At 42.2% G+C, this 13,524-nt stretch overlaps 1 protein-coding gene and 1 long non-coding RNA gene across 4 annotated transcripts in view; one reads left to right on the forward strand and one right to left on the reverse strand.

Moving 5' to 3' along the window:
• Window positions 1-939, forward strand: part of LOC128418630 (uncharacterized) — a 79,648-nt gene extending 78,709 nt beyond the window's left edge. Inside the window, exon 2 of the long non-coding RNA XR_008331726.1 lies at window positions 316-939. This is a non-coding gene — a long non-coding RNA (uncharacterized LOC128418630). The remainder of the gene's footprint in view (window positions 1-315) is intronic.
• A 3,880-nt stretch (window positions 940-4,819) lies between these two features.
• Window positions 4,820-13,375, reverse strand: ZCCHC17 (zinc finger CCHC-type containing 17). Of its 3 annotated transcripts, none has more exons than XM_053398485.1 (8): window positions 13,268-13,375; window positions 11,621-11,740; window positions 9,822-9,879; window positions 9,464-9,564; window positions 9,027-9,118; window positions 7,876-7,976; window positions 6,598-6,731; window positions 4,820-5,652 (listed from the first exon to the last, which is right to left on the reverse strand). In XM_053398485.1, exons 2-8 carry the CDS (start codon window positions 11,660-11,662, stop codon window positions 5,470-5,472), a joined length of 711 nt encoding a protein of 236 aa, XP_053254460.1. In that variant the 5' UTR covers window positions 11,663-11,740; window positions 13,268-13,375; the 3' UTR covers window positions 4,820-5,469. The 3 variants fall into 3 exon arrangements, with proteins under 3 accessions (XP_053254460.1, XP_053254462.1, XP_053254463.1); XM_053398487.1 differs by lacking the exon at window positions 13,268-13,375 and adding an exon at window positions 13,139-13,156; XM_053398488.1 differs by having other exon boundaries at window positions 5,530-5,652; window positions 6,598-6,702.
• Window positions 13,376-13,524: the final 149 nt, after the last annotated feature.

Raw genomic sequence — 13,524 nt, forward strand, 5'->3', positions numbered from 1 at the left:
TCTACTCACACAATGCAAACAAAGAGACATTGTCATAGTTGAACACTGCAGGAGGGGTAGAGCCATGTCTGGTGAGGGGTGTGGCTTATGGAGAATCCCAAGGGCTATACAGAGACAGTGGTACCTCAGGTTAAGAACTTAATTCGTTCCAGAGGTCCGTTCTTAATCTGAAGCACCACTTTAGCTGATGGGGCCTCCCGCTGCCGCCGCACCGCCAGAACACAATTTCTGTTCTCATCCTGAAGCAAAGTTCTTAACCCAAGGTAATATTTCTGGGTTAGCGGAGTCTGTAACCTGAAGCGTATGTAACCCGAGGTACCACTGTAGATCTGGAATGTCACAGCTTGATCCCAAAGTTCCCCACCCCTGGTTCATTTTACTGAAAATGTATTCCTCCTCCTCTGCCAACCATCAAAATGGATGTTTAAGGTGGTTAAGCAAATCAGAGCCCTAGCATTATCTGGGATAATTAAATTAATTGGTATGATTACAGGTACTCGCTGTTACTATAGCCTCACCCTTGCCTGCTGGCCGGATGGCAATTGTGTTACAGAGCTGCAGAATCAGTCTTGCGGTTCAAGCGTGTTGCATACAGACTAAACCTTGACAGTCTATTGTTTTACAAAGCCAAACTGATTTGTCAGATTAGTATCGTATTATGGAGCCGCAGGACCTAAAGGTGTCTCGCATTGTGGCATCTTAAGACCCAGCTTTTGGATTGACTGTTTGTGGTGACATTTTTGCTGGCCAGGTTAAAATTGAGTGTAAGGGAATATGGACCAATTAATCCCCTCACCCAGAAGACCAAAGTTAAGAATGAGGCTCTTCTAAAAAAAAGCAGAAACTTGGTTTACACTTGATGGTTTACCACTGCAAGGTGCAACACTTTGTTTCAAGCAGATACAGAGATACTGTATTAAATATCTGAATGCAACACTTTCAACCTGTCACTGGACAGAGAATTTTTTTCTTTGTAGGATGGCTGTTCTTCTATAAAACCTTCTAGCTCCTTCCTATGATCTCAGCCTTCCCCCTCAGGTAGACTGAACCTTGTCTGCCCACTTACAGATGTGCTATCAGCTTCCTCTAGCAGATAAACCCTGTGAGACTTAAGATAGCCAGAGACCCTTTCTGCCTATACAAAGTCCCTGACTCCATACCTAGGTCCCTGTCTAACCCACATACAATCTCTGCCTGTTTGCTGTTGGACACTCCCCGTCCCTATTTGATGGTTAATTTCCCTCTCTGATTAGCTGATCTTTATGCCAGCACACACTGGTTGCTGGGTCACAAGGCAGATCTGAGGCCTGTCTGTCACACTCTCCTTCAAGCAATTTGATATGAAAGCTCTCTTGGCTGAACCATGCAAGTCATTATCCAAGCTTCAGACAAAGCAAAGATGAGTTTCAGTCAGTGGCGTAGCGTGGGGGGTGCAGGGGGGGCCGGCAGCACCGGGCACAACATCTGGGGTTAGGGCAAATCCACGGGTTAGGGGCACAAATCCACGGGTTAGGGGGCGCAAATTACTTGCCTTGCCCCGGGTGCTGACAACCCACGCTACGCCACTGGTTTCAGTGACTTAAAATAGGAGGGCGGAGGGCATTTTCCTGGTTTTTCTCTTCAGTTGAGGTAACCTGATTTAAACAGGTTTGTCTGGAGTTGTGGTGCCTAATATTAAAGTTTCCTAATGCGTGTGGTTTTCATTTAAAAATCTGTTGTGTGATTTCCACTATCCCCCCCACTTCTATGGCTAGTCAAACATATTCTGACATTATTTTACATGTTATGCTTTGAGAAATACAGTGGTACCTCGGGTTAAGTACTTAATTTGCTCCGGAGGTCCGTTCTTAACCTGAAACTGTTCTTAACCTGAAGCACCACTTTAGCTAATGGGGCCTCCTGCTGCCGCCGCGCTGCCTTAGCACACTTTCTGTTCTCATCCTGAAGCAAAGTTCTTAACCTGAAGCACTATTTCTGGGTTAGTGGAATCTGTAACCTGAAGCGTATGTAACCTGAGGTACCGCTGTACAGGCAACAAAGACATGAGGATGCTGTTTGCAAGATGTAGTTTATGTTGCTTACAATATTTGGTTGCAGGATCTCTTAGAATCGGAATTACCAATCATTTGGGGGACAATAGGTCCATATTTGAGAAAGGTCTGTGGGTGCCGGTCACAAAATGACTTCCAATAGTGTCTTAGTTCAACATAAAAAATACACAAAGTACAATATAGTGAGATCACATAGACATTTATTGAAAGAAAACCAGCTCACTATGCCGGAATGCACTGTTGTGGTACTGAAGGCTACAAACTAATGCCTTGGTGCAGGGACATCTGAACATGTATTAAAAATCCTTAAATGGTTTTTTCCCATTTATATTGGCTGGGAGCACAACAGCACAGCGAAGTGAGCAAAGGCTCAGAAATCAGAAGGAAAAGAAACCCAGATTTCTAATTACTAGAGTCCCAATTTTTAGAAAGTAGTAATCGGAACATCCACAAATTAAAATATAAACATTGCAGACTAGAGAATCGTAACTAAACCTAGAATAATGCCAACTCAACCTCATCCATGTGGAGTATACATACTGCTTTAAAACACACCAGCTGTGGTCTTGCATTGGAGATTATGCTGCAGTCCATAAGATCTATGCCTTGCAGCAGGTGTTACTACTGAAGGATGCCAGTAAAGAATCAGAACCCAGCTGTTTCGGACACTGAAGATGCTGACCAAAAAGTAAAATCTATTTGCATATCAATGAACTTATCATTGAGAATCAAGTATGGTGCTATTTCCCCTTTTTAAAAGCACATGTCTAGTAGATGGTTTTAGCTGTTACTTTCTAAAAGCACCCATCTCAGACATGTTTGCAGCTGGCATGGAACACGCATATCAGGACTTGCCAGGAAGTATGTCTGGGATTGAATCCAGCTTCTTGAAAATCCTAGGTTTTTTAAAACGGGTTTTTCAAAACTTATTATTAAATGATTTACTGTGAATTTCCATTCTGTCAGTGATAGAGAAGTGGTCAGGAATGTGTTAACTCATGTGCTCCTTTGAAAGGCAGGGCTTAAAAATCTTCCGATGATCGCTTAAGGAGTCTGCAAAACTCCTTAAGAAACTCTTGACAGCCCTTTAGAACAGCCTCATGCTCAGAGGGCAGGGCAGAGAAAGAGAATAAGAGGCACTATATAATGCCATAATTAATTAACAATTAACTGGTGTTGATCTTTGAGAATGCATCTGGCCAGTACAGTACAGTGTCTGCCAGTACATTTTTTTAGGTAATTTCAAAGTGATGCTGCTTACCTTTAAAGCCCTACACAGCTTGGGACCCATGGAAACCTGAAGCCACAGCTGTTCCCATGTCACCCTGCTCATGCACTGTCATTTTTGGAGGCTGTCCTCTGGTTGCCCCTACCAGAAGTCAGTGGCAGACTGGCCACCTTATCGGTGCCCATTTGGTTATCTTTCAATGCCAGAACACCACCTTATTCATTCAAACTTTTTAGCTTTACTACTACTACCACCACCACCATCACTACCATTATACTGCTGGTGGGCTGGATAGTTCAGATCCTCCATCAATTCTTCCCATGTAAACTTGCTTAAGAAGCATGAGTGAAGAGCAAAATTCTTTTTTAAAAAGCAAGCAGCCTACAAGACAGGTCAAAGACTAATTGCAGGCAATTGCGAACCAACTGGCATTCTCCAGCAACAAAGCACTGGGTGAGAATGACTGTTTCCCCTTCACTAAAACGAAGTGGACTTGGTTTGCACATCATATCAAACCAGCCTTCTCCCATTTACTACCCTGCAAGTGCTCTGGACTACAACTCCCACAACCTAGCCATGCACTGCTACCCTGGCTTGGGCTGTTGGGAGTTGTAGCACCTGGAAACCACCAAGGTTGGAGGGCTGCATTTAACCATAGTTAAAACAAGCTATCGTTTAATATATATGAGTAGCGTGCTAGAGCACACTAAAAGTGTTGATGCTTTACTCCTTTCCTGCAGGGAAAGACTCCAGAATTTTGTTTGTGTTGACTAAACCCAGGCTTATGCTTATGGGGAAACAGACCACAGGTTCACACCAGGTCACGACAAGCCTAACTGGCTTTCTTCCAAGCAGGAGAGGAGCAAAGCACCTATGATTTCAGCAGCATCAACCCAGAGACTGCTTGTCCACATTTAATTACATTTTCCTTTAGCCAGTGTTTAATGTGATGTGCAAACCAGGCCAGTACAATGCCTGATTAATTGTCATTAGGAAAGGCAGTGAGGTGTATGATGTCCACAAGCAGTGAATCATCCCTGGAATAAGAGCTCTCATTCTACTTGCCTGACATCGTGTGGTTAGCAAACCAACTGAAGCAGCCTCATAGCAGAGGATTTTGGCAGAGACTAGTTAGTTCATAGTGACACACCCAACATGGGAAAGTGTTTTCCCTTGTCATGGTTTTGACGGAAGCACTTACGCAGAACGTAGAAGGGCTCTTGCACTCTTTCTGAAAGAACCGATGACTAAGTGGTTGTCTAAAATAAACACAACAATATAGTAACCCCAGTGAAACTAAGCTGTGCTAGGTCACTGTCTCAAAGGGAGACCATGCTACCTTCAGCTGCATTATGACAGAAGAACAGATAAGTGTAATAAACAAACAAGCCGACCATAGATTGCCATTTAATAGACAAGGGAAGCAAGCCTGGGAAAACAGCCACACCCTAAAGACTATTTTGTATCCAACAGAAAGACTACTTCCTTTCTATTACCCAGCTGTTCCACTGGCCAAAATGTAACAGAAAGGGATCACACCTTGGGAGGGGGAAAAGGCTTTATTTCATAGTTTAAGTGGCTAGCAATATAAGCACAAAGCTTGTCTTCACATTTTGATTTGTGCTTTTGCAACCCCTAGGGATACTCAGTTAATGATTTTTTTTCTCTCCCTCCAGTACTGCAGTATGAATGGGGCAAAAATGCAGTGGAGTGACCGGTGCAGAACAAATCGACCAGCCAAGATGATGATTCCACTGCTCTTTCTGCTGGCGTGCAGAGAATGACTGGCAAGATGCTGAATCAACACACAGCTGCCACCCTGGCTAAGGAAGCTGCACTGATTGCCAGTGCCATGCATGCTTCATGGAGATGGCTCTGGGTTGTTCCAAAGGAACTGCCTGGCACAAGGCCCAGAAGAAAAAGGAGCTACAGAAGGAGAAGCGTTTCACATAAATGAGGGCAACATCTGTGGCAAGGAACACCCAACTGCAGCTGGCTTCTTCCATGTAGAGAAAAGTGGCAGTCCTTGTGGAAAAAATTCGTAGGAAAACAACGTTGCTTTTCAAAGGAGGAATCCCCTTTTGTTATAATGCAAGTTGCACTAGCTCAACTATTTTTTTCTCCAGCAGATTATAGGAGCCCAGAGGGTGCACACTGTGTCAGCACAACCTACGGCCTTGGATCCACTTCTCAGTCCTTGTGCTTCTTCTTATGATGCTTCTTCTTTTTTCGCTTTTGGGATGCACTAGCTTTTTCAGTCCGTTTTGCTTTCTTCCTTGATGGCTGAACATCACCAGCATCTGACTCACCACTGTCAGAATCCCCCAGTTCGGAAGGAGTTTTGCTCTTGTGTTTCTTTTTTCTCTTTTTTTCCTGTTAGAGAGAATACATTAGTGTGCGTAAGCTTTTCTGTTGGAGGGTATTAGGAAATGATTCCCTAAAAGCCGGTTCACATGTAATACTAAGAAGAACTATGGCTTAGCGCTAGCTAGCAAACGGGCAGGTTCCTTAAGGGAGATTGGAGCCGTTGCGCTTTTCACCCAGTACTGATGCTGAGTAGCTAAACCTGCATGTTTGCTAATACGCGCCAAACTATTATTTGGCTTAATGTTAAAAGCAAACTGGCCCTGCTACTCACTGATCCAAGCTGCATTTTGCAGCAACAGTATTTGCAAAAACTGAACAGAAACCTAAAAAGAAGTCAGATACAGAGCTCCTAACCCTTCTTTAATATGGTAAAGCAGCATCAGTTGTCAAAATACAAAGTGCTAAGATGAAAAAGGGGCAGCATTTATTTATTACCAAGATTTATATCCCACCTTTTTATAAAATATCCAAGGCAGGATAAGAATACAGAAACTATAAGAATAAAATTGAGGAAAAAGTGAAGGTACAAGAGTGCTGTAACTATGGAGGAGCTAGCCGGGTTTTTGCCCCGGTTGACGCCTTCAGAGGAGCGTCACTGACGCTCCCAGCCTGTGTGTGTGTGTGTATGTGTGCGTGCGTGCGCCAAATTGGGTCTTTGACTTGGGTCACATAAAGCCTAGTTTTGCCCCTGGATAAGAAAATTAAACATCCTAAGCACAGAGCACCAAATATTTTTTACTCTTTAAGTATGTTTAGATAGGCCTTTGGGGGGAAAAGAGCTTAAAAAAAAGTGCAAAGGCCCGCTCCCTATAGACACTGGGATTCAAATGGACTTACTTTTATGTACAAGATTGCTGACATCATTGTAACTGGCAGCTTGCTGAGCTTGTTCTCAATGAATGTGGCAACAGAACTGTTACCTGTACTCAATCCTGTCAGCCAATCTTTTACCTTTTTTCTCTTCTTCACAAAATCTTCAGATTTATGCGCCTTCTTTTCTTCTTCTGGAGGGATTTCTTCTTCCTCTGGAATCAGAGTATACTTGGTCCCTCCTGGCTGCACAAAGCAATCTTTTGCAAAATGACCTTCAACACAATGTTTAAAAAAATTAAAAAACTAAAACAAACTTTGTTGGTTACCACTTCTCCACCCCTACTGTGTTTTCTACTACCTTAAAGTAACACAACAGTATTCATCTTTTCTAGCTACAGAAAGTTTTGCCATTATGGCCTGTAGTTCCTGAAACTGCAAGAGGCCATTCCCTGTATCCTCAGTCTTTGAAGGCTGCAAAGCAAGCTTGTGTTGGCTATACTGGAGCAGGAGGTAAGAGTTCTACCTACAGCATGTCTGGGAATTGCTGATTTCCACATCCACTCATGCTGGTATTTGTGACTGAGGACTTTATTACTTTTATACACACATAAATACGTAATTTTATTTGTATGCCACCTTTCCACCATTCAAACCATGCTCAAGGCAGCTTACAACATAAAAACCACCATAAAAAACAATTAACAAAAATAGTCACAGACAACAATTATTAAAAATACAAACCAAACTGAAAAATTTCCAAATAAATCACAACAAAACCTAAAGTATACAAAGAACCAATGGCAACAACTCTCCCCCAAACAAAACACCCCAGCCCTTTGGCATAAGGTATATTTGCATAAGATATATTTGCAAGTATAATTTATACAAATAGGGATGTTGTTGCCAAGTTTGATGGATGAGCAGACTTGACTACCCCAAAACTCAGTTTAAAAGAAGTGGTCCAGTTCTCACTTGTGCTGTAAAAACACCCCCTAAAGCTCCTGGCTTCATCTGAATTAGGATTAAGCTTCACAATTAAGTTTGAAGATGTTGTGAACAATATTTCAAAATTTCGCTGCTCTTGCTGCATTATTATTAAACAAACAATTATCCCACCCTTTGGCAAAAAAAGTGCACCCCACCCCTTTCTACCTTCCCAACAGCCCTGTGAGATAGATTAGGTTGAGATACAGTAGCTGGACCATGGCCACCAAGCGAGAGCTACAGGGATGAGTTATTATTTGAACCCCGGTAACTCAGTTAGAAAGAAGTGGCCCAGTTCTCACTTGTGCTGTAAAAACACAAAGGTAAGACCCAATATCTTAAAGATTATGGCAGCATGACACAAATGTTATAAATACATACATACATACATACATACATACATACATACATAGGAATTTGACCTCAACATACCTGGACAGCCACACTTTTTGCAAACTGTGTTTAAGACTGCTTCTAGAGTGATCTTCTGGCTGGTGTAGTCTTTGAATGAGCCTTTCTTCCGTGCATCTTGACTGTGTGCAGACGTAAAAGATTTTAGTCACAGACAAAACCATTTGTTTTGAGGTGTAATCCTAGTTCAGGTGAAGCCAGGAGCTTTACGTCAGAAATTAAGTCAGACATTTTTAAACATGGCCTGCAGCTTGGGGCGAGCACCAATCAATGTATCTTCCAGGGGACCCACATAAATCAATGCGGACAGGGTACTCTCCCCAGCCAACTGGAACAAGCAGGATTCATACAACAATAGCACCCTGTGCAAGGCACATCCTTGCTCCCTGCCTTTTGCTTCTCATGTGGTCTATTTTGAAGCAATTGGGAATAGCAGGTCTCCTTTTCTTTGTGTGTGGCTTTTTGACAGAGGGGAGCTTATTGCTATCCGACTTTGGGGGGGGGGGGTTCTGTAGTCTTTGGGAAGAGGAGATATCTCAGGGCAGATGCAGATTACCTTCCAGAATACACGAAAAAAGATAGTTCTGCCCTGGCAACAGAGGCTCTGCTCCAGCAAACTATACACCATTTAATTTTAAATTATTTTTCCTAGGACTAGAGTGAAAGCAAGGTAAGCTAATCAGACATCATCTTGCGGTAGCTGAACCAATGAAAGTTCTGCGGCTGCCCCTGTGTCTTCATTGGTCCAACATCCCCAAGGCAGAATCTGAATGACTCTCCTCACTGTCACTCTTGCCCTGGGGGAAATCAATAAAAAGGATTCCAACTTGATGGAATCTTGGCTGCTGTCACAGTGCAACCACCACATTGGCTGATGCTTGGTCTCTCAGGTCATTTGGAGCCACCTGGGCTGCAAAGTCACAGATATGCACCCAGAAATTTGGCCCTAGCAGCACCATTGCCCATTGGGATACAGCAAGAATGGGGAAACCATGGCCTCTTGATATTGTTGGAATATAACTTCCATCATCCCTGACCACTGGTCATGCTGTTAGAGTGGGGTGGGAGTTACAGTCCAACATCTGGAGGGCCACACATCCTGGGGATAAAGGGGAAAATGAAAGAATAAAAAAAGTCCATACCCCCACATAAGTGTAACATATTTTGCTTACTCGAGGGTCACATTGTTGGGGTCCAGGTCCTTTCCAGTTCCTTGATTAACAACCTTCATCGAAAGAGACAATTTTAACTTCTCATCTGTCTTCTGAAAGACAAGGAAATCCTCTCTTGAATTTTTTTTTGGTCTGACCTCAAGGAACAAATCAATTGGGGTTCATGATGTGGAACATTCTACACAGAAGGGAAAACACCCCGACCAAAGAGTCATCACAGCTAGTACTGCATCTCCTGTTTTCCCACCGGGCCTCTCATCATTAATTCAACGTTAACATAAACGCAACATCAGCCATTTACAGGACTGTGGGGTACTTTCTTCAAAGTAAAAAGTTGATCAGTGTGTACTTCTTTCTTAACAAAATCCTTCATGTAATTTGTTGAAGTGCAAAATCCTATTTTACAATCACCTCAGAAATGGAACAGTAATGTTTACCTCTTTCCCTATAAGTTTCACCCACACTTTTTCTCCCACATCCACCAACTCTGAGGGTTGGTCCACCCTGCAGTTTGACATGTGGCTTTTGTGTACAAGGCCTAAGAAGAAGTATGACGGAGAAAAAAAGTTTGTTAAGTACTGTTCTTTGACAGATGAAATGAACAGAAATGTCTTAAGAATCGTAATGGGTTAACATTGTATTTTGATTTCTAATCTTTTATAATAATAATAATAATAATAATAATAATAATAATAATAATTTGTTATTTATACCCCGCCCTCCCCAGCCAAGGCCGGGCTCAGAGCGGCTATAAAAACCAAAACACCATTTAATACAACTGATAGAGATCCAAACCTTGTTTTCTTGTTCCTGGAATTTTAATGAATGCTCCATATTCTGTCACAGAAGCAACCTGTAAAGAAAATAATTATTGGTCAAAAAGGGTTGGCATTCTATTTCCCTATAGTAACTTTTCATCTAATCCAGTATTGTCTACTGTGACACTGGCTGACCAGAGTTTCAGGAAGAGGTTTTTGTCATCAATGGCTATCTGACCTCTTTACCTAGACATGGCAGGAACTGAACTTGGGATGTCTATGTGCAGGTATGGCCCCTCCCCATCTCATTCCATGTTGTACATTTCAAAAGCAGTCTACTATTTAGACTGCAATTCGATGCATTCTTATCTTAATACAAGTCTCACTGAAGTCAGTGGGGCTTACTTCCAAGCAGAGATACCTTATAATTTATAACTCATAGTGCAAACCTGGGTATCAAACCAAAAATAGCTACTGAGACATTTGAAACCTGAATACCTGCTCTCAATGAAGCCTGCCAAAATCCAACCTTTGTATTTATGCACCAGGCCGGCAGTAATGAGCGACAATGAGATTGCATGCAGGCAACTACATGGAATTCTGTGTGCATGTGTGCAGACTAGCAGAGGAGGAAAAGAGCACTGTGTTTCATCTCTGAAATCAGAATAGTAACTAAGCAAGCTTTTGAAGAATGGAAGGCCCCACCTCCATAACCATCATAGGAATGCAGCAAGCTGCTGCAGGAAGGCTTGAGCTCTCAATTCCTCTTCTGTCAGACCCCAGCAGGGTACCAAAACATTTTACAGGGTATAAACATATGGGCTCATTTACAAGGCCGCAAAAGGAACAATTCCCTATTTCAGATATATCCTATCCAAGTCTATGGATTTTTTCAGGAGTAAAAAGATAACATGACTGTGCTGTTAAGAGGAATAATAAGACTATTCATTCTTATTTACTCAGACATAAGTTACTTGTTCAGGCTTGCAGCTTTTTTACTACTTTCTCTTTTTTCCAGTTGCCAAATTATAAAGCAGAAAGCTTTCCAAAACTGATATAAGCACATATGTAAAACATATAAATTCATGTAGAAAAGCGAAAAGGAAAATGGCAAAATCTGATATATAAGGTCACTTATTTAAATAAGTTCATGACAAGAGTACCTTCTCCTCTTATATCTGCATGCATTTATCTACTATCATTTTTACTATCCTTATTTTCATTATTAGTAATAATAATCTCCCTTCCCCAAAGTCAATTTAATCATGTGTATGGTTATATCATATCTCAATATTTAACAATCAATTTCAATAATATTTGCCTATATTAAATAGCATTTATTTTTCTGCCAGGAACATATAGCTTTTCATTATGGTATTATATTTTGCTCAAAAGCACATGATGCTTCATTATTTCATTTGCTTTTTCATTCTAGTAAGCTATATAAAAGCTCAACTTTTCAATAACATTATTATCCTGCTGTCCCATCTCCCTTACTTTAATGATATTAGTTAATTTAACTATTTGGGTAATGTTTAATTAGCAAGTCTTGCTATTTGGGGGTCTTCTGCTTTTACCATGTTTCTGCTAGTCATTTGGGCTACAGTTGATAGATGAATGATAACTTTCTGACTTTCTTGCACATCTAATCCTTTAATATACGCAAATAATGCTAAACACGGGTCATTTGATATTCTTACTTTTTTCAAGCATTTGTTCTGAATATATTTTAAATCTGGGCTGTGTCCATAAGACAATTTAAATAGTTCAATCTGATGCAGACACAAATATTTCAAAGCTAATTACATTCTGAAAAGTAACAGTTTTAGCACATACCTCTCCTTGGAAAATATCATAGAGTTCTGGAATTACTTCCATTGCCTTAAATTATGAGAAGTTCCCACAAATCTCCTGGCCAGATTTTTCGTTATGCCTTGGAAGCATAAATCTCTTTCACTGAAATGCAATCAAAAACACTCATATACTAATTTCCAAATTATTTAGGCACTACCCAGATGTTTTAAAGTGCTTCTCCTTCAGTCATTATTAGCGGCACCCTAGTACAGTGGTACCTTGGTTTAAGAACAGCTTAGTTTATGAACAACTTGGATTAAGAATGCTGCAAACCCAGAAGTAGGTGTTTGGGTTTGTGAACTTTGCCTTGGAAGCAGAACATGTTCCGCTTCCTGTTGAGTCTGTCCAATTGGAAATTGAGTCCCCTGCTGCTATGGGAAAGCACGCCTTGGTTTAAGAAGGCTTTGGTTTAAGAACAGATTTCTGGAACGGGTTAAGTTTGTAAACCAAGGTACCACTGTACCTAAAATGCTCAATAATTCACAAAATCCCAAATTTAACCTTGTGGAAACCCTGTTCCTTTTATATTCTGAGCACAATTCAAAGTCTAAATGGCCTCAGCCCAGAAGGAGCGTCTCCACCCCCATCACTCAACCCTGAGGTCCTTCTCCGAGGGTCTTCTGCTGGTTCCCTCACTGCAAAAAGCGAAGTTACAGGGAACCAGGCAGGGGGAGACTTCTTGGTAGTGGTGCCCTCCCTTCAGCTGTCAAGGAGATAAAAGAATTATTCAACTTTTAGAAGACATCTGAAGGCAGCCTGTATCAGGAGGTTTTTAATGCTTGGTGTTTGCATTATGTTTTCAGACATGCTGTAAGCCGCCCAGAGTGATTGGGGAAACCCAGCCAGATGGGAGGGTTATAAATAATAAAGTTACTATTACACACTGTGGTCCTTAGTTACATTCTTTGTGCGGTTTGAAATGCATCTTCACTACCCCTAGAATTCAAACGTTGAATGTTTACAAATACAGTGGTAGCTCAGATTAAGTACTTAATTCATTCTGGAGATCTGTTCTTAACCTGAAACTGTTCTTAACCTGAGAACCACTTTAGCTAATGGGGTCTCCTGCTGCTGCTGCGCCACCGGAGACAGATTTCTGTTCTCATCCTGAAGCAAAGTTCTTAACCTGAGGTAATAATTCTGGGTTAGCGGAGTCTGTAACCTGAAGCGTATGAGGTACCACTGTACTTGTCAGCTAATAATAATAATTTTTGTAGCTGTTCTGTAATGGGAGGGAAAACTTCCATTCCCAGACGTTCCTCCTGCGTGGTGTCATTATAATAAATGTTTATTAGGAGAGATTGCCTCAACTGATTACTGTTGAATGGTCTTGTATGGGTGGATACTGTGAACTATCACTTTCCCCTCAATGATTTTGGGATCCCAGAGGCCATGTAAATAACTCGCCGGATCTGAGCAGGAATCTCGACTCTACCAAGGAAAAAATGATCCGAGTTGTTTTATTTTGGAAGGCCTCCTCCTCCACCTCCACACAGTTACCTGCGTGCAATGCCCATTGGAGACAGTGGGGCCTACTCCCGTGTAGACCTACGTGGAGTGAAGGCCCGAAGCCTCCCTCTCCCATCCCCGCAGCCCTTCCTCCCTCTCCTCCTTCTCTCACCGACTTACCACCTTTGGGAGAGAACGAAAATCCCCACAGCAACCGCCGCCTCCTTTACCCGTCCCGCTCTGCCTCGCCTCCTCTCCACCGCCGGCCTCCCACCAATCGGCGAGCGGCATAAACGCGAGGTCTAACGTCTGCGAGGGCTCCACCAATCAGGGCCAGGCTCCGTGCTGAAGCGGCGCGAGAGCAGCCGCGAGAAGGAAGGAAAGCGTCCTCGAATGAGACGTCGCGGAGGGGGCGGGGCCTTTTGTAGGGAGCCGCC

Source organism: Podarcis raffonei, chromosome 8 (assembly GCF_027172205.1).
Source record: "Podarcis raffonei isolate rPodRaf1 chromosome 8, rPodRaf1.pri, whole genome shotgun sequence".
In the NCBI taxonomy this organism is placed as follows: Eukaryota; Metazoa; Chordata; class Lepidosauria; order Squamata; family Lacertidae; genus Podarcis; species Podarcis raffonei.